General features: G+C 34.4%; 3 protein-coding genes across 4 annotated transcripts in view; 1 reads left to right on the forward strand and 2 right to left on the reverse strand.

Annotated features, from left to right (window-relative positions):
* Nucleotides 1–2,041: 2,041 nt before the first annotated feature.
* On the reverse strand, nucleotides 2,042–15,776 carry LOC141458773 (nucleolar complex protein 4 homolog). The gene is made up of 10 exons (XM_074137228.1): nucleotides 15,210–15,776; nucleotides 14,492–14,567; nucleotides 14,182–14,375; nucleotides 13,806–14,055; nucleotides 13,427–13,609; nucleotides 10,053–10,113; nucleotides 9,867–9,977; nucleotides 3,308–3,471; nucleotides 2,946–3,139; nucleotides 2,042–2,857 (listed from the first exon to the last, which is right to left on the reverse strand). Exons 1-10 carry the CDS (start codon nucleotides 15,303–15,305, stop codon nucleotides 2,747–2,749), a joined length of 1,440 nt encoding a protein of 479 aa, XP_073993329.1. The 5' UTR covers nucleotides 15,306–15,776; the 3' UTR covers nucleotides 2,042–2,746.
* Nucleotides 15,777–15,913: 137 nt separating this feature from the next.
* CkIIbeta (casein kinase II subunit beta) lies at nucleotides 15,914–23,873 on the forward strand. Of its 2 annotated transcripts, none has more exons than XM_074137459.1 (6): nucleotides 15,914–16,044; nucleotides 17,714–17,789; nucleotides 18,805–18,907; nucleotides 21,164–21,355; nucleotides 21,828–22,017; nucleotides 22,633–23,873. In XM_074137459.1, exons 2-6 carry the CDS (start codon nucleotides 17,718–17,720, stop codon nucleotides 22,739–22,741), a joined length of 666 nt encoding a protein of 221 aa, XP_073993560.1. In that variant the 5' UTR covers nucleotides 15,914–16,044; nucleotides 17,714–17,717; the 3' UTR covers nucleotides 22,742–23,873. The 2 variants fall into 2 exon arrangements, with proteins under 2 accessions (XP_073993560.1, XP_073993551.1); XM_074137450.1 differs by lacking the exon at nucleotides 15,914–16,044 and adding an exon at nucleotides 17,254–17,501.
* Nucleotides 23,874–24,010: 137 nt separating this feature from the next.
* LOC141458740 (nonsense-mediated mRNA decay factor SMG7-like) overlaps nucleotides 24,011–27,067 on the reverse strand; it is a 29,365-nt gene continuing 26,308 nt past the window's right edge. Inside the window, exon 20 of the transcript XR_012461158.1 lies at nucleotides 24,011–27,036. The gene's annotated coding sequence lies outside the window, so the exon portion shown is untranslated. The remainder of the gene's footprint in view (nucleotides 27,037–27,067) is intronic.

Raw genomic sequence — 27,067 nt, forward strand, 5'->3', positions numbered from 1 at the left:
TTCAGCCAGATGGAATTATTTTTACATTCTAAAGAAGAAAATATAGTTTATAATAAGAAATCAGTTCAGAAGAATGAGGAACAAAATTAGTAACAAGTATAAAGTTCTTAAGCTTTTATCGTGTTTCTGTAACTGGCAAAATTCACAAGCTGAAGTAACAATGAAACATACTTGACGATTTTGATACCGTCTATGATTTAATATTTAATTTTTTAAACAAAAGTTTTTGTTTAGCAGATTTGTGTACTTTTTTGATATATTTTTCATGTTCCACAGTTGACTTTTTGGGTCAGTATGGCTTTAGACTTTCTGGCTTATAGAATTTCGATTTTTCTTTATAGTTCCATAACTATATAATGAAACTGAATAATTATATCAGTCAAGTTTACATCTAGTATGCAAATTTAGGCAAAAATACAGCATCAGATGCAGTAATTAAAAAATAAATACTAAGTTCTTACTCTCAGATTTTTAGTTTTTTTGTGATAATCTGACAAGTCCCACAAGGAGAAAGTTCCTAAAAACCAGATTATTCAACACTCTAATTTATTAAATGGTTATACTACTATTAAGAAAGATGAGAGTTGGTGGGGCGTCAGAAGTCTTTGCAGAAAGTCCAGCTAAGTATTTTAATTTCTCTCCTTTTATACAGATAATGTAACAAGAAATTTCTGGTTTTAGTGGGGGGAAGAGGGCCTCACAAATGTGGACTAACCTTAATGCTGTGTAGAGCATTAAGAACCAAAATATTAAAATTCATGAAAATCTTTTCACGCGACGAAAATTTGGTACGATTGCAAAATTTCTCTTAACAGAGGTAAGGTGCAGGTATCGCATTTTAATGCTCAACTTACATAAGTAGGAGAAAAATATCCTCTTTATCCTACCAAATTTTATCACAATCTAAGCTTAGTTATTTTTATAATTTGGGAAGGTCTTTTACTTAAATGAGGATAACTCATCTACTACAGGATGCTCAGCGCCGTCTCCTAATTTTAGGTAAAATTTCGAAATGAATAACATTTAATTCATGAAGATCGCTTACGGTGATTTGGCGTTCAAAAGAGTTTGCAAAAAAGGTAACAAGTTCTTGTTTTAATTTTAAATTTTTAATTTTTTTATTAAAATTTTTGAAAACTCAATTTTTGCCCATTTTTAGGAACGTTTTCTTCAAGTGTACCAGAACTGCGTTGTTGCAAAAAATTTAAACCAGGATAAGTCCTTTATTTAAAAAAAAGAAAAAAAAATTTTTTTTATATTTTATAGAAAAAATTGTCGAGTTGAGTATTTTTCTACAGTTCCTTTTTCATGCAGTTTTTGTCGAATAACCCTTACTTCCTTATAGGATCATTTTAACATCGCAATTTGAACACTTGTAGGATCAATAATTTTTTTTAGTCTCCTTTTTAGATCTCATCTAATCTAGTTTCCTACTAAACTAAATTTGGTTCCATTCCAAAAAAGTACGCGCATATTCTCTTCCCAAATCAAATTTAGCTGCTATCCCATTAGTATTGACATACTATTTTTATAAATTATTAGAAAATAATAGCCGGGGTTATAAACTTTTTTTTTTTGTAAATATTTACAGATTTCATTATCTAGTTTTAAAAGTGTACGAAAACTTTAGTCTTTTTTCAACTATAAAAACCATATTAACATTTGTTATTGCTACTTTATCACAATTAGCGTTTTTCAAACAAATTAAATCTACACTTTCTCAATCATACCTTTTTTAATAAAATTACATCTTTTACATTCAAATAATTTTTTTTTATACATTTCTTTTTTATAGTCGATTAGCATTACTTTCTTGTCATACACATCCTTTGAACTATCTTTACACTTCATAATTAGCCACTTAACAATGTCACTTGCACACAAAACTTTCTTTCCTCCGGTTTGGCTCCTCTTCAAGAGTTTAAATCTACTTTTTCAGTTATTAAACCTTCTCTTAAGCAAATTACGAACTCTTAATAAATGTTCAGGGCCATCCTATTTGAGTAATTCTATGTGGGCATTATGAAGTAAATACACTATGTAGAAGCAAATTAAGAATAATATTTATTATTCTAAAAATAAAGTCAAATAATTCAATTATGAAAACAAATTATTTTTTTTCACATAAGAGACAGCCCACTCATAATATTTCAGACCAATGCAAATAAAACTTTGAATTTACATTTGAAATAAAATTTTAAATTAGAATTGTAATAAAAGAAGAAAGAGGAAGTTAAATACGATCTGTACCAGAGTTGAGGTGGAATGATGATGCATTGTAGCTAGCATTCATGTTATGTCCTTATTACATCTAAATAAACGGAATAAGTCTTTCTGGAATACTAGATTCCAACGCGGAGACCACGGGTTCGAATTCAGTTGTTAGCCCTCAGATTTTTCTCTTCCTAGTAGAAGCTTTTTTACAGCTCACTGTCCGTAGATGATTGTCTGTTAAGAGAGAACACAGCCCGAAGGCCGGCAGTACATGGAAAAAACTGCGGGCACAAATAACCTTAGATGCTATATGTAATATACATATAAATACGTATTTATATTATCAGTCTGTAAATTACATGTAGGAAATTTTATTTTCATTTTTCTAATTATTGTAATTTTTAAAATATGTTTTTTAGCTGGTTTGTTAATTATAAATAAATATTTGCCAGAAATGCTATGTAATTAAGGCGTAATGAACATTCATAAAAATTAATTAAAGTAAATCAATGAAGTGTGAAACTAGCAGACCCTAACTACTGAAATCCCAGTAAGTAAAACCCCTTTCAACACTCAGCAACGAAGGATGCTCAAATGAAGTTGGCGGGTCTCTCAATTTCTTTTTTACTTCTCTTGAAAAAACCTAAGTACAAAGAAGTCGTCACTTAAGTGACTGTAAAGATTGTATATAAATACGTTAAAGCGTTATCGAAACTGATTATAAGACTAACCTGATTGCTGTCACATTCCAATAAATCCGCTAAATCACGTTCTACTGCAGGTAATGGATTTTCAATAAACATAGCTGCAGCAGAAATACTAGGCAATGCATGGTGCTGTAAAAGTTTCACTTCCCATAAAGAACTTTCTAAGCCCTTAGAGGCACAAGGATCAGTTTCTTTGGATAAGTAAGGATCATTCTCATCTGCAATTTATTCAATATTATATTTCAGCTTACTTTCACTTAAAGTTTTTTCGATTTGTGATAAATCGAATTATTTATAAATTGCGTACAGTATATTTTACTGGCTCACAACTTATATCTATTGTTATTATTTTAGAAAGAAATTTTAATAACTTGTCATGTACATACGGTAATGTTTGCCCAAATTTGTGATCAGCTTATGAAGTCCTGAATGCCTTATTAAAAGATTAGTAATGAGTGCTAACATGACGGCAATGTCTGCAGGTGGTGCGACGAGGGATAATCTGGCTAATCTTTTCACAAATCCTGCCACCAATGTTTCTGGCAAATGTCTATATATAATAAAAATATTCATATACGCAAATAAATATTTATTTTTTTCTATAAAGTGTAGGCGCGCGTGGCCGCCTACACCCAAATGCTAAGGTGCCCAAGTGGGCGCTGTACGAAATAATAGTAGACAAAGAAGAATAGAAAAATAAAGAGAAATAAAAGAAAAAGGGGAAGGTACTTACCCTTTGCAAGGAGCGATGTGCGTGAGGTATGTTGATAAGCTGCCTGAGAAGCGATGAGAGGAAAGGAAGCTGTGGAGCGGAAGCGTGTATATATGTTTATGTAAATGTGTGTGTGTGTGTTGAGCTTTGAGAAAGGGAGGCAATATTTGGGCTCAGGCTCAGAGAAGCGTAGCGGAAGTGGAAATGAGGTAAGCGGAAGAGTAAAGGGGGAATAGTGCAATAAGTGCACTATAAGCGGTGGAATATGCGTGAAGCGATATTCTGGAGAGGCGTTCAGATGCGGATGATGCGTACTGTTAGGTGTCAGCGGAAGTGAAGCGGGTTGAGATGCGTTAAGAGTTGCTAAAGCGTGAGCAGAGAAGCGTCTTAAACAAGGACTAGCGGGGAACTGCACAGACTAGAAAGGTGACCACATGGTTCAAAGGAAGTAGTGGGGCAAAGGGTTTAGAATATAGAAAAACAAATAAAGGAAACAGAAACGGAAACAACAAGTTAATATAGAAAGTTTGAGAGGATAAAAAAGGTGTAAAATAATAAATTAGTAATTGGCGATAAGTGATACGTAGAAAAAGGAAATTAAGGCGGATGCGTACATTAGTACGCGCGCGGGCGCGAGGCTGACTCGCGAGAGACGGACGCTAGCCAAACTGGCCGAATGGTCTCGGTCACGACCGAACATCCCGCCCGCCCTGAAGGCTTGGCTTCAGTGAATTTGACGTGAGCGGGGAGCGGAGTCTGGCCTAGATGCGGCGGGTGACCCCTGAAGCGGTTGGCGGTAGTACGTAGCAGTTTGAGCCACTGCGGAAGCGGGGGAAGGTTCCCGAAGGCCTGCGGGATAAGGTTACGGAGATTCTCCTGGCGGATGCGATCGGGATGGACCGTAGAGGGGGCTCGTGCTTGAGATGCAGTTAGAGAAGGCAACCAGTGTGGTCCTGGAGTCTTGGGTTTAGAAGCGGCTGGATCCGAGGATGGGGAGTTACGGATGGTCTCGACCCTGAACTCCATGTTTAACAGTCTCTCACATGAGAAGCGGAGATCACTGATAGCGTGCGTGAGGTGTTGCTTCGTGGACTGAGATGGAGCCTCTTTCATGTCGCCCACACTGCAGACTTGCGAGGGATATACCCGCCCGCCATTCACTGTGGCAGGGGGAGTGCATCTCATGGTTAAAGTAAGTTGCGGATGATGGAGGTGATTTCCCAGCTCGCGCAGTGAGTTTTGTGCGTACACGAGATTAGTTTTGATATCGGAACACATCGTGAAGGGTAAGCTACGTGGGGCAACAAAGCGTTGAGAGGCAGCGGTGACAGGGGATGTGAACAGCGCGGAGGCATTCTTGCACAGCGAAGCTGCGAAGGTGGTGAAGCTGTGAAAAGATCCTGGATGCCCCTTGGGTAATGTGTCACTGCGCAATTGCGCGATAGACCTGGCGAAGGGGCCGGTGAGGTTGACACCGGCCACCCTGCAGGCCATAACAGCAAGGATGTGCTTAGGCGAGAGGGCACCCATAGGGGGAGTGATGGAGTGAAGCGTGGCGGGGCAGCACTGGCTGCAGTTGTTAAGGCAGCGCCAGCTACCTCTGCGCCCATCCGGTATGGCGCAGTGGCAGTGGACGAAAGCATTGGGGGCTAAGGCACCAGTGGGAAGCAGACGGTGCAGCGTAGCATCAAGAATGAGCCGGGGGCGATACTGATTCCCGGGCATTCGCTTAGAATAGAGAAACGCGCAGGGTAGTGGTGCATCAGTAAGAGGTCCACGTACGCGCAACGGATCCTTGGAGTTCGAGGAGCGGTTTAATTGCAGATCTAAGCAAGGCGGAGAGAAAGGAGTATGAACCTCTAGTAATTTCTTAGCAGGATACTCTTCATGTATGACCCGGATGATATGACTTAAGGCGTTTTGTAGCTCCAAGGATGATAGCTCACCATGGCGAGGCGTGGTGGGGTTTCTGCAGTTGGACCCGAAGCGTAAACAATACGCAGTAATGCGTTGGCGGTGGAGCAATGAAGAGAACTGGGAAATAATATTGTCCTCAGGAGCAGTGGTCACTAGAGCCACCTTGACTGGTGGTTTAGCTTCCTGATACATACACATTGCGGTTGAATCAGGTGATGCGGGGCGTCTAGGCCCATTGTCTAGAGGCTCAGAAAGCCTAGCAGGTCCGCTCGACCCCAGGGTGCATTCCTGAAGATGAGGCGGGTTAAGACTGTGCAAGGCGCTATCAATTGGATCATCTGCGGTGGATGTACACACGGAACCTGAGACAGGTTCTGCGTTTACCGTGCAGCATGGCGGAGGGCATTCTGCCCGGATGACATGGAGTGGAGGAGGTGGGCGCACAGCCTCACTGTGTGGAGAGGCACACTCAGCTCCGCTAATGCGAGATGGAGGAGGTGCGGGGCGTGACTCCTTAGAGGCAGTGAGTAAAGTTGATTGCGGAGAAAAGGCGTCCTCTGCCTGAGCGGTAAGAGGCGCAAGAGATGCAGGAGACGTAATAGGCGGCTCCTCCGAAGTGGGAAATAAAGGTGATTGCGGGGGAGAAGCGCCCTCAGCCTCAGTGTGATGAGGCGGAGGAGATAAGCATTCAACTTCACTGTTGTACAGTGAAGGAGAAGTGCACTCAACTCCGCTACTATAAGACGGAGGAGATGCGGGGGGCAGCTCCTCAAATAAGGGGAGCGAAGGAGAGACATCCTCAGCCTCAGGAATATGAGGCATAGAAGAGCACTCAGCCCTACTGATAGGAGGCGAAGGAGAAGCGTTCTCAGTTCCAGTGATGTGAAGCGGAGGAGAAGCGCACTTAACTCTGGTAATATAAGGCGGAGGAGACGGGTACTCAACCTCACTAATGTGAGGTGAAGGAGATGAGGAGTGTGACTTCTCGGCAGCGGGACGAACAGGTGAGCGCGGAGAACCGGGGCTAGCAGCAGGGATGCCTACGGCCTCATCAGAGACCTTGAGAAGACCTGAAGGCTGCAGGTGCGCTGGAAGCGCAGGAGGGAGTGATGCAGCAAGGCGAGGCGTGGGAGAGGCTGTTGAAGCAGGGGCTGCCGACGGTGGAGAGCTGGCAGGCGTGGATGGCCGCGTAGTGACCAAGGAAGCAGAATTAGCCTTCGCAAAGATATCGATAATTTCGAGGTATAAATTTTGCACCTGCTGGAACCCGTCTATCGAATGCCATTCCGAGAGGCCCTCAGGAGGCCGGTTCGCATCCAGATACGGCTCAACTCGCTCTCGGAAGGTGGCGAAGTCGGTCTCGACTAATCTCGTCATCGAAGCTATGAGCGTTGAGGGCAGAGGAGCGACTCTGAGTCGTTGGACAAAGTACTCGAGATGGCGATCCAGGGCCAATTTAGTTGCTCTGATTAAGCGAGTGAAGGCAACCAACGATAATGCACCTGCAGTGCCTTTCCCTTTTTTAGGCGCCATAGTGGGTTTTATTAAGCGATGCGGAAGAAGTGGACTGTATATGGGCCCCGTATCCGGCCCGGAGGACCAAAATGTAGGCGCGCGTGGCCGCCTACACCCAAATGCTAAGGTGCCCAAGTGGGCGCTGTACGAAATAATAGTAGACAAAGAAGAATAGAAAAATAAAGAGAAATAAAAGAAAAAGGGGAAGGTACTTACCCTTTGCAAGGAGCGAAGTGCGTGAGGTATGTTGATAAGCTGCCTGAGAAGCGATGAGAGGAAAGGAAGCTGTGGAGCGGAAGCGTGTATATATGTTTATGTAAATGTGTGTGTGTGTGTTGAGCTTTGAGAAAGGGAGGCAATATTTGGGCTCAGGCTCAGAGAAGCGTAGCGGAAGTGGAAATGAGGTAAGCGGAAGAGTAAAGGGGGAATAGTGCAATAAGTGCACTATAAGCGGTGGAATATGCGTGAAGCGATATTCTGGAGAGGCGTTCAGATGCGGATGATGCGTACTGTTAGGTGTCAGCGGAAGTGAAGCGGGTTGAGATGCGTTAAGAGTTGCTAAAGCGTGAGCAGAGAAGCGTCTTAAACAAGGACTAGCGGGGAACTGCACAGACTAGAAAGGTGACCACATGGTTCAAAGGAAGTAGTGGGGCAAAGGGTTTAGAATATAGAAAAACAAATAAAGGAAATAGAAACGGAAACAACAAGTTAATATAGAAAGTTTGAGAGGATAAAAAAGGTGTAAAATAATAAATTAGTAATTGGCGATAAGTGATACGTAGAAAAAGGAAATTAAGGCGGATGCGTACATTAGTACGCGCGCGGGCGCGAGGCTGACTCGCGAGAGACGGACGCTAGCCAAACTGGCCGAATGGTCTCGGTCACGACCGAACATAAAGAAAAACCATCATTAAAAAACTTTGTTGTGAAGCTTTCCCTTTCTCTATTCATTCTCTTAATTCTATCTTATTTCAGATTTGCTGAAAACTCAGAACTTCATCAACACATTTAATTTGCAAAAACATTAGGTAAGTAATATAAAAATTCTGTAAATTTAAAAGATCAAGTTTCACATACAAGGTTTTAAGCAAAACTGATAAATATTCATTGAATAGTTAGTATGTCACGTTTGAAGAGTTCAGCTCGATTGGTTTTTGAGACAATTGCAGAAAACTGAAAATGCATAAAACAAGAACATTGCATTTCCAGCAGTCTCCCCATTGTCTTAAAACACAGAATTTTAGACACTCATATACTGCTCGTTAATACGGCATAAAACATAGGACCGTGCATTTCACTAAACTGGCTCTTTATACGCAAACCTAACCAACTCCCTTTAAATCAGAACCTGCCAACAAATGCGTTAATAAGAGACCGGAGACATTATTAAAGCCGTATGTAAGTATTTATTCTCTCGTACTGTTGAGTGTATATAGGCGCTAAACTTGAAACCTCAATTTCTGTACTCATCAAAATATGTAAAGTTTGTAAATAAATAAATAATATTATTATTATCTAGGGCAGAATTAGCTCAAACTTTTAATCATTGACTCCCAAAAAATGTTTGAAACCTCAAAATCAACTTATCTTTATCCAAAAATCTCCTTAACCAAATTTTTCTTGACAAATATGTAAAATAAATGTTATGGATCTACATACATATCTACAACTAATACATCAAATATCGTTATAACCAAAAAATCGTTGAAGCGTTTTTCAAGAAAATCCTAAAAACTGATTAGGTTTTTTGATAAATCTCAGTCTCAGTATGTAGAACTTTCGGTCGACCGATTTTGATCAAAACCTAATTGTGGTGATGCCTAAGCTAATTTTTTTTTTAAAAAAACAAACACGAGGGATAATCTGAGAGCCACACAGAACAAATTGTATGTTTAAAATATTTCCTTACATTTTCTCAAATATTTCAGAGAGACCAGAAGTAAATGTTTAAAATGCAATTTGTAACCTTCGATTTCCTTATTTTAAGAAAGCCTACTTTAAAAATTGACTATTGGACCATCTAAAAGAGTTTTCAATGAAATAAACAACTTGATAAACATTACTTAATGGTTCACCTGTATATTATGATTACCAAATACTAATATTCTATATTCTAATCAAATCTTATTTAACTTATTCCTATATATCATTGAATTTTGTGTAAATGTAAATTTCCGTGTATATGTTCCCATCGTCCTGAGATAATAGTGTACAAACTGGGAGGTGGGGGAGCATCTCGACCTAAGGACTAAAAGAAAGTTAAAAATGTACCTAATATCTTTAAATAACAATATCAGACCCAACAGAAACCTTACTGTGGCCATGAATACCATTGGAAGAAAGATCAACGCCATCTGTTGTCAGGATTGTATGAGAAACTGTATATTATTTATCTATGCTTCCTGAAGATTAGGTTAAGCATACTCGTATTTGGCACTTGCCAGATATTAATGAGGCTCTTGGTCATTTAAAGTTTAATGATATACTTATTAAAGTGAGTAGATTTTGGAGAAGGGTTGGTATAAGAAGAGCCTTTGAAGGCTCAGGTCCCTCGCAATTTTGCGGCCCTAGAAACAACAATAATAACAGAAAAATCATCAATTTCAGGAAATTTCATCAATGATTATCCCTTATTTCAAAACAACAAATTAAATACGAATATACACACACACACGTATATTTTCTTAATTAACTAGAGTTTAAAAACATTTGTTGGGAATAATTTTGACTTACTTTTGTCTTAATAGACTAAAATTTAAATAAAATATAAAAAACTAATAAAAAAAATATTAAAAACTTACAAAGAAGACAAAAATACATCTGTCAAAAAAAACAATCTAGCTTTATAATGCGTTCCAAAGATACTGGAATTCAGCATTTCATAAAGTTTCTCATAAATATTAGGGTAATTTCTGTTAAAAAAAAAAAGTGAATAAGATTTTTTTAAATTCCAAATACTCAATTAGATGCTGAAAGTAAATACCCACATATTATACTTCTGAACGAGAGTGAAAATTCCTTGTAGAGCTAATATGCTCACAGGCCCTCCTTAAAAAAAAAAAAATTATTACAAACTTCAGTATTTGGTTGGAGCAAAAACTAATAAATTTCCTAAAATATTCTACTTTAAGGATACATTTGAATAACTGAGTAAACTTTTACCTTTGATACCTCCACAAACCAGATCCTGACGAAGGACACCACAAATCCAGAAAAACCGGACATTTAAGAATGAATATTTTTATGAATATATTTAACCCCATACAACCACTGAAATCTATATTGTAAAAAAGGCTAAAAATCTAACTTATTCATCAGAAAAGTATCTTAAATATTTAAAACATAACCAATCTTTTTTTTTTTTTTTTTTACTTTAAAGCGAGTCAACATTTGAGGTAATTGGTGCCGGAGCTTTTTTCTACGTATGCCGACCTCAGAGCAGTGTCTCTCGTTACAGAAAAGCACTGTTTATCTCCGAACTTGTAAGAAGCTCTTAGGAAGAGGATCCAGCAAATGAATTCGAACCCAAGATTTCCTTGTTAACCTCTTCCCTTAATAAGCTTTAATTATACGTCCCCCAAAGTTAAAAAAAAAAAAAAAAAAAAAAAACAGTGAAAGTAAGAGAATCGAACAGCTACCGATAAATTTCTTGATGTAGTTCCGCCTTTGATACTACTTGGCACTCTGGACTACTTTACAGAAACCTAAGCCTTTTTACTCATATTATAGGGTCTGTTATTCACTTTCTCCACTTCCCACTTTCTACACTGAAAGGTTAGTCAAAAATGCGTAATTAGGCAACTGATTATCGAGGAACTGCCACAGAGGAAAAAATTAAGTTCCCTCCTCTTGATCATACTTGAACCTTCCTCTCCTACATAGCTCCCACGTAAACGATACATGATAGCATACTCCAATAAAAACATGAAGCACCAGCAAGATGAAGAAGCAAAAATTTCCTCTCTTCCTACTTCCGGAACGAGATCTCCTACTAAAATTCAAAAACTAAAAAATTTCCTGAAAAAAAAAAAAATGACCAAAGAGAAGCTACCTCAGCGCAAATCTTGATTCTGACTTAGCTTCAGACGACACATCAACTCAAACCATAACTTGAAAACACTCTACTGTGAAAGAGTTGAATACAATAATTAACTGAAACACACATTACAAATTCTACTGCAATGTAGTGTGATAGGACTATTGAATGGTTTAATATGGGAGACCGCACATCATGTTCCTCTCATTGGGTTGCTAGACTCTGGGTATAACTAAATCACATCAAAAAAGATGGTTGGAAGAAAATAAAAGGAAAAGAGCCTACGTTTAAACAAAACAAAAGCAATTTATTTAAGGACCTAGGATCGGTGGAAATACCAGTTAATCTCGAAAAGAAGGTTAAGATAATAGATTTTCTAGCCGTTCTATTAGGCTGATGTTGCTCGACGCCTGCTCCGCCTGGAGCCTGACTCGTAGTAGCAACATCAAGAAAATTCAGACAACGCAAAACAAATTTCTGAGACTAGCGACTGATTTTCCACGACGCATTAGAATTGACTCACTCCACGAGACTGCGTCCATTATCCCTGCATACTCCTATGTTCAAAATCGTCTGCTCGAACTCCTTTCTATCCTAGACTGTCATCCTAATCCACTCTTCCGCGACGTAGCCTCCTACGATCCTTCTATATACCCTACAGACACAAAAGAATAAAACAGATACTTCTCTAACTCTCTACACTAGCTGCAGGTTTTTCCTACCCTTTTTTCCTTGCATTCTTATCCTGCTCATCTTAACCTTTCTGATTAGCACTGTTATGAAGGTTACAATGTACATTATACTTCATTTATTTATTTTTTGTATATGTTTTTCATTGAAATAAATATTTATTCTATTTCTAGTCGTTCCATCTTTAATAAACCCTTTCACTTTGAGAATAGACTTTTGGATAGCTACGGGCATTGTACCTGATGGAAATCAAGGTGAATGGGTGCTTGGCGATGAAGTTTCAACTGATCTGGTTGAGCGCTCCCATCAAAATACTGAGCAGGAAAAAAAAAGAGTTAAATCATTTTCTGGAGTAACGGAAGTCGGTGCTACCAACAATCCTTCAAGGACTAATCTAGTGGAACATAGAATTGATTCGAGCGAAAGCCTGCCGATTAAACAGAGGTACTAGCCTGTCTCACCAGTAATACGAGCTGTGATAGAGCTACGGACTTTTTTTGACAAGGCAACAATTGCTAATGCTAAATTAAAACAGATATTAGTAAACAGTAAATCTGGAAAACTAAAGAGACTTTGCTAAAAGCGTTGGTAACTGCAACTTTGTTCAGTTCCAAAGTTTGGGCGCTAAGATATTTGGATTCATTGCACAAAGTAAATTTTTAAAACACTTCACTGGCCTCGATAAATATTAGGGTTGGATACTGATAGAGCTCCTTTAAATTTACCGGTCTTTATAAGAACTGTTAATTACTGAAGTAAGCTACTTTTTCTTCCAGAAGACCGACTACCAAAGCAATGCATTTTAGCGCTATTTTCCTTGGATGACTAAGATCAATTTAATAAAGAATACAATTGAGTGACAACAATAAGATCCTGAACTGAAGCATTAGGTGACCTTCATTTATTCCGTAAATTGAATTTTAATTATTTTGCGAAGAATAAAGGAATATAATTGATTAATAAAAAAACAACTCAAAGTGGAAGATAATTGGCAGATTTTCTCTGTGAACATCATGGGACCTCTTCCTCTTTCTACTCAACAAAATCGTCAACCTGTCTATTTTTTTTAGTAGAATGCGATGAGTAAAGAAAGTCTTATCTTTAGTAGCGAATCATCTTACGTTTTGAAAATAGCATGCGACAATGGAACCCAATTTATGTGCAACGAATTCCGCAGCAAAATGAGGTAGTATGGATGCTCAGCGGAGAAAGTAATATTTTGAGATTTGGTGTCATTTAACTTAAAATTCCATATAGCTCAGAATAAAAAAAGATGGGATTGGAGGTTTCTGTAAGTAATTTAGTGGATCAATATGAGGAGAATGTAAAACTGTGTCGTCTTCATAATTTCGAAATACAGTTTTTGGTATGTCTGCTGTGTAAACTAAATATAGGATAGTAAGCTAATCAGAACACCTGCTTCAGCATTATTTCTAGCAACCAAATTTAAAAATTTTTTTCGTATATATGATTTATGACAATTTATCTTGAGTTGTTTTATAATATAAAATACTATATTATAGTGTTAACCATTTCCTTTTAATTAGAATCGCAATAAATTCCTCTTTCTAGGATTTTCTTTTTACTAAATTTTAAAAAGTAGCCTAAGAAAATAAGTACTTAGAAAATTGTTACCACATTGCACAGAAGCCATGAAATAATCTGTCAAAAATATAGGTTTATCCATTTTAAATATCATCCTTTCTAGGAGAGTTTGAAGCAAAAGTTGTCTAGTCATTGACGGGACATCCACTGAGCTTACTTGTTCCCATATGTTCTGCACATGTTTGCCAATTTCTTTGGGTTTAAGTACTCCAACTGCAAGCAGAGTTTCTACAATTATTCAACAAAAATGAATTTAAAGTAATGTAATAATGATTTTTATTTTTAATGGTTACGGAGTTTTTTTCAAATGCTGACATTCGATACCCAAATTAAAGAATATGAACAATTAACAAACGAATACAAACACGAATTAATGAATTATATATACATTATTGTATCAGTATACTACTTTTAACTCCGCAATAGTATTGAAGAGGTTTAATCCCATCTTGCTGGGATTTTTCATTCTTGGCTATAATTGCTACAATAAGCTGTAAAATATTTTGCACATGATATGTTTCAAGTATAAATTTAGAAGCTGCTATATCTAAAGCAATCCAGAAATTAATACGCAGGTCTTCGTAGATCATATAATCTTTCAAGACATTAATCAGGCAAGAGGCGATTCTTTGAGAAGAAATTATAATCTTAAACAGGTCCTGGAAACAAGATATTATAGTATTAAAACCAGGATAAATTGAAAGAATTTTTATTTAAAGAACTGTTACCCAAACAATATCACGGAATATTGTTATTACAGAATATTACACTTATTATACACTTACAGAATATTCCTGGGTCGGGAACTTAGGTTTAGTAGTCAAAAAACCAACGTAAGATGGCAGGAGTTTTAAAAGCATTTCAAAAGATTTTTCTTTTTGTTCTGTCGATTTATTTTCATCTAAGGAATTTTTTTTAAATATATTTTTACCCTTTTCAAAAAAATGATATAACTTGCTTTTGATCTGCTCTTCCTTATCTATAAAATAGAGAAATAATTTGTATTAAAAACAGATCCAAATCAGGAATTGTATCAATGCTATTTTTGTTATTCCTTATATTAATAATAATTTATACAAAATTTAAAACACTGACGTTCTTTAGCCTTCTCTAGCAGGAATTTGAGAATCTCTCCTGTCATTTGAATTTTACTGACTTCCACATCTTCTTTCTGAAATCAATTACATCTTTTGCACTACAAACACAATTTAAGATTTAAAAAATATATATCTCATTGATTGATTCTAGAAATAAATAAAAATAAAAAGCAAAATATATAAATTTCGCCAAATCTAGAGAAGATTGCAATAAATATGATGTTTTTCTTTGGAAAAAAACAAAAGGAGACTGATGATTAAGGGCTGCAGTTAGAGGAGTCGCACAGATTACAAAAAGCTGAGAATATTTTCAATAGGTCAGACTGCACTAAAGTCTTAGTGCGAGCATTCCACGATAACAGCTGATGAAGGATAAGCCAAAATGGAACGAAGTTAAATTCCTCGAATATCAGGATTACCAGATAGAAATAGCAGCGGACTAGTGAATAAGAGTAAAAATTATGAGATTTTAAAGGCCTTAAATTAACAACCACACCAGAATTTGTAGACTGAAATTAAAGAACTCGATAAAAATAGATAGCTCGCCAATAGCCTGTCAACACATTTAGGCCAATGAAACGTAACACGCATCAGGACAGTTTTTCCTCATGCTGAATAATTGAAACATTTCAAAAGTAAATTTTATATGTTACAGAGAAAAGTGACAGAACTGCCTCAAGGATAAGGAAAAAATATATTACTAAGGTATGACTTACCTCCAATTCTTTGAATGTGTCATACAAAATAAGATGTGTTTCTTCGATGGAACTATTTGGATCGGATATTTTTTCCTTCAGTTCTTCAAAATTCATCTTAATAGTAGACAAACAATAGATCTATAACATTACAGAGAATAGGATCTGCGGACGGTTGCCTCATCACTCAACTCAGGGTTCGAACCAAACGAACAAGCATGACTCCCCTATAACCTCATGTTGTAACCTTACCTATCTTGCGCATTATATTCGCAAGATAAGTTTTATTTAATATTTACGTATGGGTTTCCTTTAAACCCCAGAACAACTTTTTATGAATAATATAACTTTTTAATACAAAATTTAAAAGCCTATTTGACACTTAAAGTCAGAGTTTAGGTAGCTCTCTTTATAAAACAACTTACTACCCTTGTAGAATATTTGCGATCACAATGCCCGTAAAATTTAAATTAGGAACGTCCTCCCTAAAAGTGTGACAAATTGCCGAGTTCAAAAAATTTAATTGTGAAACTTAGGAAACATAATTAATACCTTGTTCTTAAGAATTTAGGATAGGGAAAGTGAAGGTTAATTAAGAAATGAGTTATTATCGTATGTATTTATGCTTATTTGTTTATGTTTTAAAGTAACCTCTTAAAAAATAGAGTTGAAAAAAAAAATAACCAGAAACGCAACATATGTGTATTATTTGGAAGGTACATACATACATCATTGCAAGCAGCAACTTTGCTAGTGCGAACCTACCTTCCAATTTCCTGTAGTAAACTGTTCGGTCAGATTCTTGGAAATATACCAACACTTCTTTAAATGTTTATAAAATATAAAGCAATTCTTGGTAAGACATGAATTTACGTTATATATCTCTTCTGAATGCTCTAAAACAAACCTTAAGTTTCCTGGAAAAATTTCTCAAATTAAGGTTGCAAATTGCTACATATGTATATGTACTATGTTCAAATTTTTAAAAATTTCTAGTCCTAAATAAATCCATCTAATTAGGTGGTGTTACCGGTTCTGGAATCAGCAACACTTAAAAACCCTGCCTTTATTATGCATTGTACTCCAGCCCCTTAAACTGAGAGGGGCCAGTTGTTATAAGCAATTTTTTTTTTTTATTGTCTGAAATTTTTAGTCTAATGAAGTGTCCTAAATAATACCCAAATGGCGTTGTGCCGCCTCATTTTTTTTTTCTGACATTTGCCCGATTCTTTAATTTGCTTCACTTTTTCTTATCCTAATTAAACGTGACTTCTTTCAGCTAGTCATACCATTGTAGATGATGAACTTAATTTAGTGCACTTTTTGTGTTTGACGAAGGTGCAAGCAATTTTTGAATCTGTAAACCGCAACTTGGAAAGATAGCCTATCAATCCAATATTACATCAACATACATATTTCCTTTGACATTTACTGAACTCAGCGTATTATAATCTTGAAAATGAACAAAATAGTTCTAAATATTTTGACAGTAGTCAAGCCTGTGTAAAGAATTTTTAACTTCATTTAATTCTCAAATAAATTAGGAAATTCAGATTTATGGTTCCTTCTGATGTTCACGAAGTCCTAGACGCCAAAAATGTTTGAGTGTTGAATAGAGGAGATATATTAATACTTAATTTACATTTAAATCTTCCCGCTTAGGGGTAAAATTCTATCTTCCTGCCGCCCTGCAGAAGATATAAATCATTATCATAGATTTTAACACAGAAGAAAAAAGATTTGGGAAGAGGCTGCTCGTGTAAATTCAAACAAATTATACTTTTTGAACGAATTAAGTATGTTTTGAAATTCAGTGTGTAACGATATGCGAAGAAGAATCTAAAAAGTCGTATGAGTAATATACAAAAAGATACAATAAACGTCTTTTTATTATGTATGTATGATTATTTTTCTTGAACTGCTAACCGATGCCAATGCTAACATAATTTCTTACTTTTGAGACTTTCTTTTAAATAAAATTTACTTAAAAACGTTTAGTCTTATGTTGTACTGTTGATTTTTTTTACAAATATTAGGATCGATGGTTTACCGGTGGGATACAAAAAAAGTTATGAATAAATGATAGAGAAAATAAAATTGACCGCAATTTGTTTATTTCATTTCTGAAAGCCGTCCGTTTTTTCATATTTTACGTTGTTTCTATTGAAAAATATAATATATTTGGAAAGGTATTAAATATTTGATGATGTTAGGAATAGAGAAAAATGTTTGGGTATACTCAGTGATTCAACACCAACCGCGATACTTTATGTGAACTGGTTCTTAAAGCGTGGCTAATCAAGGTGTAAAGAGGTTTGTTTTTCTCTTCCTTTAGTGAAATGGAATAACTTTCATCATTACTTGTTCAATCTACTTAATTTATAAGCGAAAGTTTTTTTAACTCTATTAAATTACTTAAAACTATAATGGCAGCACCCAATTCTTCGTTGATACCATTCATAGGTTAAACGACCACTGCAAGTTTATGTTTACGATACTGAATTTTAATATAGTTGAAATTGCAGGAAGATGAGCAGTTCTGAGGAGGTATCATGGATATCATGGTTTTGTGGCCTTAGAGGGAATGAATTCTTTTGCGAGGTACTATTCAAAATACTCATTTTAAAAATTAGCAAGTTAATGTTTTCACAAATGAACCTTTTTGGAAAGTGTATGAATGAAATGTTAATAATCAATAGGTCCGTAAGATTTTATGAAGGGACATATAAATAAGAATTGTTACATTAATCTTTGTGTGTAAAAACGTGGCACTTTTCACTGTATACGATTTTTAGTACATCCGTTCAGAATGTGTGGAATATTGTATTTATGTAATAGAAAAATATTTTAATGTTCCCTCTTAATATGTTTCTTACAATATTAAAAATAGTATAGACTAGGACGCTTTTTACTGTAATATCGCTTATGTTAGCTATTTGTGTGATGTGTTCGCTGCCCAAATCGCTTAAGATCATCAGTGGAGTTTAAATGAAGGAGTAGCATTGTAAGTGAAAAATGGTTATTACATTGAGAGATTGGAATGTCATTAAGAGATTGGAAACTGTTCATTTTGTTTTTAGATGATCGTGAAAGTCACTGTATGTATAATACGTGCCATTCCGTCTTAATAGTCAACTTTTTTCATTCTTCTTTTTTACTTTTATTCTAACCATTTTACTTTAATTCTAAAAAGGGAGGTTAAAAAATACTACTTTTTTTCTCGACTCATGCCTTTCAGCTTTCCCTGTCTAAAGCAACCCATGCAGTTTGCTGCAGTTGACGCTTCTGTGAGTAGTAAGTTTTGTTAGTGGCTTATAATGGCTCTCATAAAAGCTATATTATATTTATTTTATGAATTTTGAATTGTGCCGAATTGAAGTTGACAGAATACGGTTTTAATAATGGTCATAACAAATCTCTGGTGGCAATGAGCAACAAAAATTAATTTTTTTGGGCATGTGTTAAACCAAAATTGTCTTCCTACAAGTTATTATCAGTTGACTAGCCAAATCTCAGTAATAGCAGTTTAAATTTAATTCACTTTCGCGAAAATTTATAAAGTTTGTAAGCATCCGCTTGCTATTTAATGTATTTTAACTTTAATTGTACATTTCAGGTAGATGAAGATTATATTCAAGATAAATTTAATTTAACTGGATTAAATGAACAAGTTCCTCATTACCGTCAAGCTTTAGATATGATATTAGACTTAGAACCAGGTAAAGCATCTTTCTTGAGCACATTTTATGTTTTTATAATTTTTGTTGAAAATTAACATTATTTACTTATTTTCCTTAAGCTTAGTTGCACTTGGTGTAGGATTCTTTGTTATTAAACCCAGTCACTCACTAAAACATTTTTGGACACTTTTTTCTCTGAGATTTCCTAATTCGCAGCATTCAATATTTGTTTACATAAAATAAGTACTTCAAAATTTTTTGCTACTTTCTTGATAGAAGAAAACTTTCAAATAAGGACCTGCTTTACTAGAATGAATATTCTACTATATGCTTTTGTGTCCACACATTCTTCTCTGTGTGATTTTTACGAAGTTGAGCAGGTATTAGAAGTTGAGAATCCAACGGCCTCTTGTGGAAGAGTGCATGGGGGAACCAGCGACTCAATCCTTTAAGGTAAACATTTAGAAAGTACTAAGTCAGCAACAGGAAGTTGTAGCTACCTTTTGGGCTGGATACCCCGTTATCACATAGGGGTGAAGTTGAACCCCTCCACAGCGTTGCTCCGTGACTCCTATATATTTTAAACTATTTAGAAACTAAACGATTATTATTGCCACTAGTACTGTTCAAGATCCTACAATATTTTGGGTTATTATGATTCTCCCATGTCCCGAAAATGTCAATGCTGTGCCTACACCTTTATTAGATTAAGCCAGTTGGATATTAATAATATATTATTATAAAATATTTGATCGTAATTACTTCTTTTTAAATAAAGTATAATGATGATTCAAAATACTTCCAAATACTTACAGTAATAAACTTACAAACAGTAGATTGACAGAATGCTTTAATGATTAGCGTAGATTATACGTGTGCTGGAGGTATTTGTAAAAATTAAGTGGAAAAAAAAGTAAAGAAGCTCTTAATATACTATTAATAATAGTATATTTTAATATTTACCCCAAAAAATTAAGTAGTTTTTATTTTTGCACGGACTTTTCAAACGACCCTCGTACAATAGTACATACTTTAAGTGTCTTAGGCAACATATTTGTAAACGATTTGATTAAGGTAATTTAAAGGATGCAAAGGGTCACCTACTTTAAAAAGCGTACGCATTAAAACCTTACCCGATGAGATTGGAAAACCTCAAGAGACTAAATTTTGTTATAGAAATCCTTAAGATACTGTAACTACGCTTATGGCAGACTCGTTGTGTATCATATCAACATCTGATGTCTTACCAATAGTACACCCTTAGTTTCATCTGTTGCGAAGTCTGAGTCGAACCATGTTTCCTAACCCAAAGACAATGAAGGTTCCGTTAAGAGAGACTAGTATGTATCCCGAGAGTAAATTCCGATTGCGTTAAGCAATCTCCTGGTCGTATTCCAGCTTTGAATTAATTTTTAAATTTTTATTTGTGAACAATAACATAATTAGAAAGAGTGATATTGTTAAACTTTTAAATTATTATTATCATTACACAAATTAAGTGTGTAATGATGGCATTGCAAGGAAAACCAAAGTATCTTTTACCCAAAATTATTCACTAAATTACCAAGATAAATATTCCACTTAATACTATTTTTGCATCATATGGCGATTGAAATATAGCAATCGCGAGTCTAAGAGATAACACCAATTCCAGTTGTTTTTCTCTTAAAAATACGAATTTGTAACATATTTCATATTATAATCTCAAGAGGATTTATTTTTTTCTTTTTTTAAACTTTACTTTACCTTATCTATTTCGAGCACACAACTGCTACGATTCAGTAAGTGAAATAAGAGTTATTTTTATTTTGTTATTATGAATGTTTTATTTAAGTATTGATTTACTTTTTAGGTATCCTAACTTCTTTGCAAATAAAACACTTTTGTCAGGGAAGGGATTATCTCAATGGTTGGCGTACTGGATTCCCATGTTTAAATTCCGGGTTCGAATCTAGCTGCAGGTCTTTAGATATTCACTTCCTAGGATCTTTTTACAGCTCACTGTCCAGTTATGGACTGATTAGTCTGTAACGAGAGAACACTTTCCGGTGGGTGGCAGTGTACTGACAAACCTTTTGGCACCATTAACCTCAGATGTTAATGAGTCTTAAATTTAAAAAAAAAAATCCACATAGCAGCAGTATTTCAGTACTAATGAGATAAAGTTTTAACACTAAGTGTTATACTATTAAATCAATTTTAATTAATATAAAGAATCCATTTTTCGTTAGTAGTGTGTATTACTTAATAAGATAAGTTTTGATTGATGTCTTTGTTTATTTTATTTTATTGCAGATGATGAACTTGATGATAATCCAACACAGTCAGATTTGATTGAACAAGCAGCTGAAATGTTATATGGCCTTATCCATGCTAGATATATACTAACTAATAGAGGTATTGCGCAGATGATAGAGAAATATCAAGCTGGTGACTTCGGAAATTGCCCTCGAGTTTATTGTGAAGCCCAACCAATGCTACCAATAGGTATTTTTGAATGTTAAAATTTAAATATAAATTGCACTTAAATTCGTAATAGTGTTGACAGAAAACATGTCAAGGTCTTTCAGGAAGAAACCATATTATTTAAATAGAACTTTGTCTTTTTATAATAAATGGAAATAAATATGGACTGATTAGTCTGTAACGAGAGAACACTTTCCGGTGGATGGCAGTGTACTGACAAACCTTTTGGCACCATTAACCTCAGATGTTAATTTAAGACTCATTAACAACTGAGGTTAATGGTGCCAAAAGGTTTGTCAGTACACTGCCATCCACCGGAAAGTGTTCTCTCGTTACAGACTAATCAGTCCATATTTATTTCCATTTATTATAAAAAGACAAAGTTCTATTTAATTCCAAGTAAAACTGCTCTACACCTACAATTCGGGAAAATTGACTTACATAGAATTTTACTGATGATTTCACCTCACCAAACGTACAAACCTTGTTTTAGGTCTTTCGGATGTGCCAGGAGAAGCAATGGTAAAGTCATATTGTCCGAAATGTATGGACGTGTATACGCCGAAGTCTTCTCGCCATCACCATACGGATGGAGCTTACTTTGGAACAGGATTTCCTCATATGCTTTTCATGGTTCATCCAGAATATAGGCCCAAGAGACCAACTACCCAGTTCGTTCCAAGGTAATGTACGAGTATTTATTATAAATATGTAACAGGTGTTTACTAGTCAATAAAATTAAAACTGTTTAAAGCCCTCAAAGTTTAAGCTACACTTACCTACTGTATCAACTGTTAACTCAAGCAGTTAAATGCCTCCTTAAAGCGGAGAAAATTTCCTTTAACATAATGCTTTTCCTCCGTTGGCTTGACGATTTAATAGGAGTTCCTAAAATGTTCGTCGTCCCCATAATTTGGTGAATTCAGTTATAAATAATTATAATTTGGACGCAACATATTCGCCACGTTCTGTTATTCTCGATTGAAAATGGGCTTGGGCTGGAGTAATGTTAAGCTCAAAGAGAAAAAAAAGTAATTCTCCAATGCTCAAATTGGAAGCCGCAGTGCAGTAACTGCGCGTAAAGTGGTAATACATTCGTATGCTAATCGAGATGGCAGTGAAAATACAAAAATAAATAATTTGACCTTTCCTTAATAAATGCAGTGTATACGATCATCATCCACTTAGGAACGAGTACTTATACTGAGATTTCATTAAATCTCAATTTAAAACGTTTAATACCAAGCAGTTTCTTCTTTCACAACTTTTATATTCAAATTAAATTTTAATATTTTTAGGTTGTATGGATTCAAAATTCATCCTCTTGCTTACCAAATACAGCAGCAGGCTGCTGCAAATTTTAAGACACCTTTACGAGCGATGAGTTATAATAATGGAAAGCGTTGACAAGTAATGGAGTCATCAGTACCATTTTCTGTCATTCCTGTTGTAGCCATTTGGCATGTAACAAAAATACATCTTATGTGGCAATGATTAAATCCTTGTATTTATTATTATCCAATATAAAGCAATCTTGATACCTCTGTAACCGACAGTATGTATGTAGAATAATTATAAGTGTAAACATCAAGAAATCGAGGATTTGATTTTGTCAGCTTTGATGTATATCAGTTGTAATTATGTAATCTGTGTAAAATTTGGCTTTTATTTATGAGGTAATAAACTACAATCTTAATTTCTTGTTACCTTTAATTTTTGGTTGTTGTTTCTAGGAGGCATGGGCCTTTCTCCTTCAATTAATATATTTATTATTAATTTGAAGCTGCGTCTCCCAAAAGAAATTTAGCGAGTAAAAATTTGTTTAAATTTATTTTTTTTAAATGACGAATTTTGTTTTATTTCTGGAAATAGTTATTTTTTCATATATTGTTTGCTTAGTATGTCAATAGTTACAAAAATAAATGGAGTGAATTTATATGCAGCCGAATTTTTCAAGGTCATTCTCCAATTATCCAAAGTAAAAATTTTGTTTTATTCTCTGTAGATGGCTTTATAGACATAGTTTACAATTTTGACAAGATATATTTGTTTTTATATCCTGAAACCGGAATGATATCAGTTCAATCTAATTTTAAAACTCTATATTGAATGTAACAATAAAATTAAATAGGTAGTAAGGGATAATTCTTGGCATCAGATTTTTCGGTAAAAAATAATTTTGTTATTGCGGTAGTTTTTGATAAGTTATAAAAAAATTTTTTTGGTCTACTAGAAATGAGAGGTATTTACTGAGAAATGTATTTTGGTAAATCTTTTCTGCTCTAATAGTTTATGGTTGATTTTAACTTAAAAGAAGTATCAATTGATAATCTATTTAAAAAAAAATTATTCTTCAATTTTAATTTATAATAAAGTGGACGTTTACCTATCGAGGCCCATTTGACCTATCTGCTCTTCTGTCAGAATTGTAAATCTAATTGGATAGTTTGTTGAAAGTGTTACAAGTCCATTTTTTCATGTTTCTAGCAACTCGATTTGGTAAGATGTGAATGAAATATAGATTTACTATGAACTTGAATTGTTGTACCATTATTTATAATTAATTAATGGGAATTAACTAAGAAAACCTATTTTACCAGGCGTAATTGTGCTTATCATTTTCATAATTATTTCTTCCTGTTTAATTATTTTAATTTTAACCTTCCCTTTGATCGAACTAAGTCGATGTTCATTTACAATTGAAGACTATTATATAATTGATAAGACTTCAGGCTAATATGGATAACAGCTTACAGAAAACAAGAAAATATATTGTAAATGAACATGTTTTTTAAAAAAAGTATTAACTTTAAATCTCTTAGACAACTTTAAGTGTTTGTTAATAAAATGAGATTCATCTACAAAGCAGACTCGATTACAACATTTGATAAGATGTGCATTAATAAATACTTTAAAATTGCAAAAGCATTAGGCATGCAGCTTTGGGAAGGCTAAGACCAAAGAGACTATGTAGCATTTTGGTATGACAAAAGAGAAGAAAACCTCGGTAAAGGGCCAAAAAACATGCTAAGCTCCATTAGAGTTAGAAAAATGAGAAGAACTAGCTATTAATAATTAGTTGGTTGTGATTAGAAACTTAGATATGCAAATAATTTCAGTTCGATGATAGGGCTCAGTCAGTGAAAATTTTCATTATACTGTGTTTCCAAAATGCCATTCATTTCATTCTTTTTCTCTAACAAGTGGTATATATTTATAATATAAAATAGGCAGTATACCACTTACACAATCAATGGATTTGCGTTGCGAATTAGTAACTTTGCCGTTGATTAAAACAATGGATTTAAGAACAAATTGTGAATTTTGTAAATATGCAAATTTTTGTTAAAATAGTTTTTTTAATAAACGTCCAATAAAATTGAACCAGTAGTTCATGCTGAACATCATCTTCAATATTAGAAATATTCATTTAAATAATTTAACATTAAAATTATATAATAATATAATTTCAACATTACAGTATCTATATGACTTTTCATAATTTATTCTTGAAAACTTATAATCCCAGAGACAACGTTTAATACTGCTTTCAAAAATCAAAAATAAAATAAATAGTAAAATTCATGTTTTTTAAAAAGATTTTCATGTGGAAACGTTAGCGATAAATTACGAGTTTTGTAATTATAAATTTCGATTTTGTATTGTGATTAATTCTGCAAGTTAAAGTTACAATTCATCTGTCAAAGCGGCAATTGGCCAACAGAAACTGATCAATTCTGCAAGTTGGCCAATCCATTGGCCAACAGAAACAAAGCTTATTAAACAATTATTTATAAAATAAAATTCTGCGTCTGGCCTATACTCACAAACAGACCATTACCAAAATTAACATTACTGAATCAGAGGACCTAAGAAAGTTTTTTCACGTAGAAATCTCAATATCGAAAATCCTAAAAAATTACATTACTAATAAAAAAAAAAGAGAAGTTTTCCAGAATATAAACAAAATGTTTGAAAAATCAGAAATAAAACTGCAAAAGTAAAGTAAAATTTAGCGTAATGAGTGTTCTGTCTACACAAGTCCAGCTAAATATCGGCCATTAATTAACACCTGGAACTACTTTAGAGTCTCGCAATTAATTTCGTTATAGAAAATAACAAATTATTCAATTAAACTTCTTTGATTAGAAGCTTAAAAGTTACAACTGTTTCTGTACTTATAACTATTACTTTTCCCTGGAGAGCAAATGATTATATTTGTGCCAAATATTTAAAAATGAAAAACTTCCTATTTTCAAATGACAGTTTTTAATACATGAGTAAATAAGATTATTGTGAGGTAGGTAGCAAACTCTTTAACCACAGCACTTATAAAGTTCTGTGCACTTAATTTTACAATTATTCAAAAAGCAATTATAAATAACAGGAATTTAATAAGTAAATGTTGGCCACATAACGTTTTCTAATTTAGAGGTGAAAGACATTATAGATAAATAATAAATCTGAGTTTTACAAATTACTTTTTGTAATTTTTTCTACTTATGTACCTTTATTGTTCAAATCATCCTTAAGTAAGCAGAGAATTGCTAAAAATGCCTGTAGAACCACATTCAAGAAATTGATTAAATCTGCATGATTATTACATTTTAATTCTGACAAAATACATTTAGTGGGAGTTTATTCTTTCGCTTTATAACAATTTTAATACTTCAAAAAATTATTTTATTTTGGGTTTCTATAATCCAAGGTGAAATGACAACTCAAATGACCCAGAGTCGCCGTGGTGAAGAATAGGTGGATTGGTGAGGTACAGTGTACCCAACTTGATTTTTGAGGCCTAAAATCCATGAAACCGAGTCTTGTCTTCTTTCCCGGTGTGGAAAATGACCGCAGTGAGGAGGAAAGGGAAAACCCACTGTCTAACGCTTTGTGTTGGTGTACAAATCCCTACCCAAACCAAACTTCCGACAATATAAGTGAACACAATTTTTGATTAGATTCATCTAGTGGGTTTGATTTTATTTTGGAAGTAGTAGTGACATGTAGACAGCTCTTTTTTTGGAGGGTAACTTATTGTTCAAAACATTAACAAATGTAAAAAGTAGTAATTTTTTGAGACGTTGTGAAAGATTATAAATAACTCCAAATCTTTTAAACAAAATGTAAAAATGTTTTACTAGCAGTAGCTAATGAAATTTTTAACTTATTTGTTTATAATTTTATTTAAAAAATTGGCGGGTATGAACACTAACTTTCTTTTTTTGTGATTCACAAACATCTATCTCCTACATTGTTTTATGACACAGATTTAATTTTCACTATATTGTTGAAAATGGGGGAAGCGAACTCTTTTCCTCTACCAGGACCACACTAAAATTTCCTAGAAAAATTATACATTTAAAGATCTAAACGTCGTAATCTGTATTAAAATGTCCGGTATTAAAATTGTATAAAGTTTGATCGACAAAATCAGCACGACAAAGCTTAATGTTAAAAAACATGGAAATTTGACAAGTTTGTCCTTCTTCCAATCTTCTTTTCCTGTAAAAGATACTATTCCCAAATTTTATTTAAAATAAATGGTTAGATTCTTCTAGTGGGTTTGATTTTATTTTGGAAGTAGTATTACATCTGTAATGTGGATGTACAGTTATAAGTGAGGACCTGATAAAGAATCTTGCGATGCCTAAAAAGGGTCAAGCCCTGTTCTGCACAATACTTTCTCAGATCAAGCGTTTCACCTGAAAGGTAGTAAAAAAAAGTTCAAAAGGC

The sequence above is a fragment of the Rhodnius prolixus genome, unplaced genomic scaffold (genome assembly GCF_049639745.1).
Source record: "Rhodnius prolixus isolate KJV_2025 unplaced genomic scaffold, Rpr scaffold_1, whole genome shotgun sequence".
Lineage (NCBI taxonomy): Eukaryota > Metazoa > Arthropoda > Insecta > Hemiptera > Reduviidae > Rhodnius > Rhodnius prolixus.

Bases quoted from the DNA above. Each gene is read 5' to 3' on its own strand.
- LOC141458773 (XM_074137228.1), bottom strand. From the start codon at position 15,305: ATGAATTTTGAAGAACTGAAGGAAAAAATATCCGATCCAAATAGTTCC. The intron at 14,056-14,181 runs GTAAGTGTATAA...TCTTGTTTCCAG, and splicing joins TCCCGACCCAGGAATATTCT to GACCTGTTTAAGATTATAAT. The intron at 3,140-3,307 runs GTATGTACATGA...AATAAATTGCAG, and splicing joins AAATTTGGGCAAACATTACC to ATGAGAATGATCCTTACTTA.
- CkIIbeta (XM_074137459.1), top strand. From the start codon at position 17,718: ATGAGCAGTTCTGAGGAGGTATCATGGATATCATGGTTTTGTGGCCTT. The intron at 21,356-21,827 runs GTATTTTTGAAT...ACCTTGTTTTAG, and splicing joins CCAACCAATGCTACCAATAG to GTCTTTCGGATGTGCCAGGA. The intron at 22,018-22,632 runs GTAATGTACGAG...TAATATTTTTAG, and splicing joins ACTACCCAGTTCGTTCCAAG to GTTGTATGGATTCAAAATTC.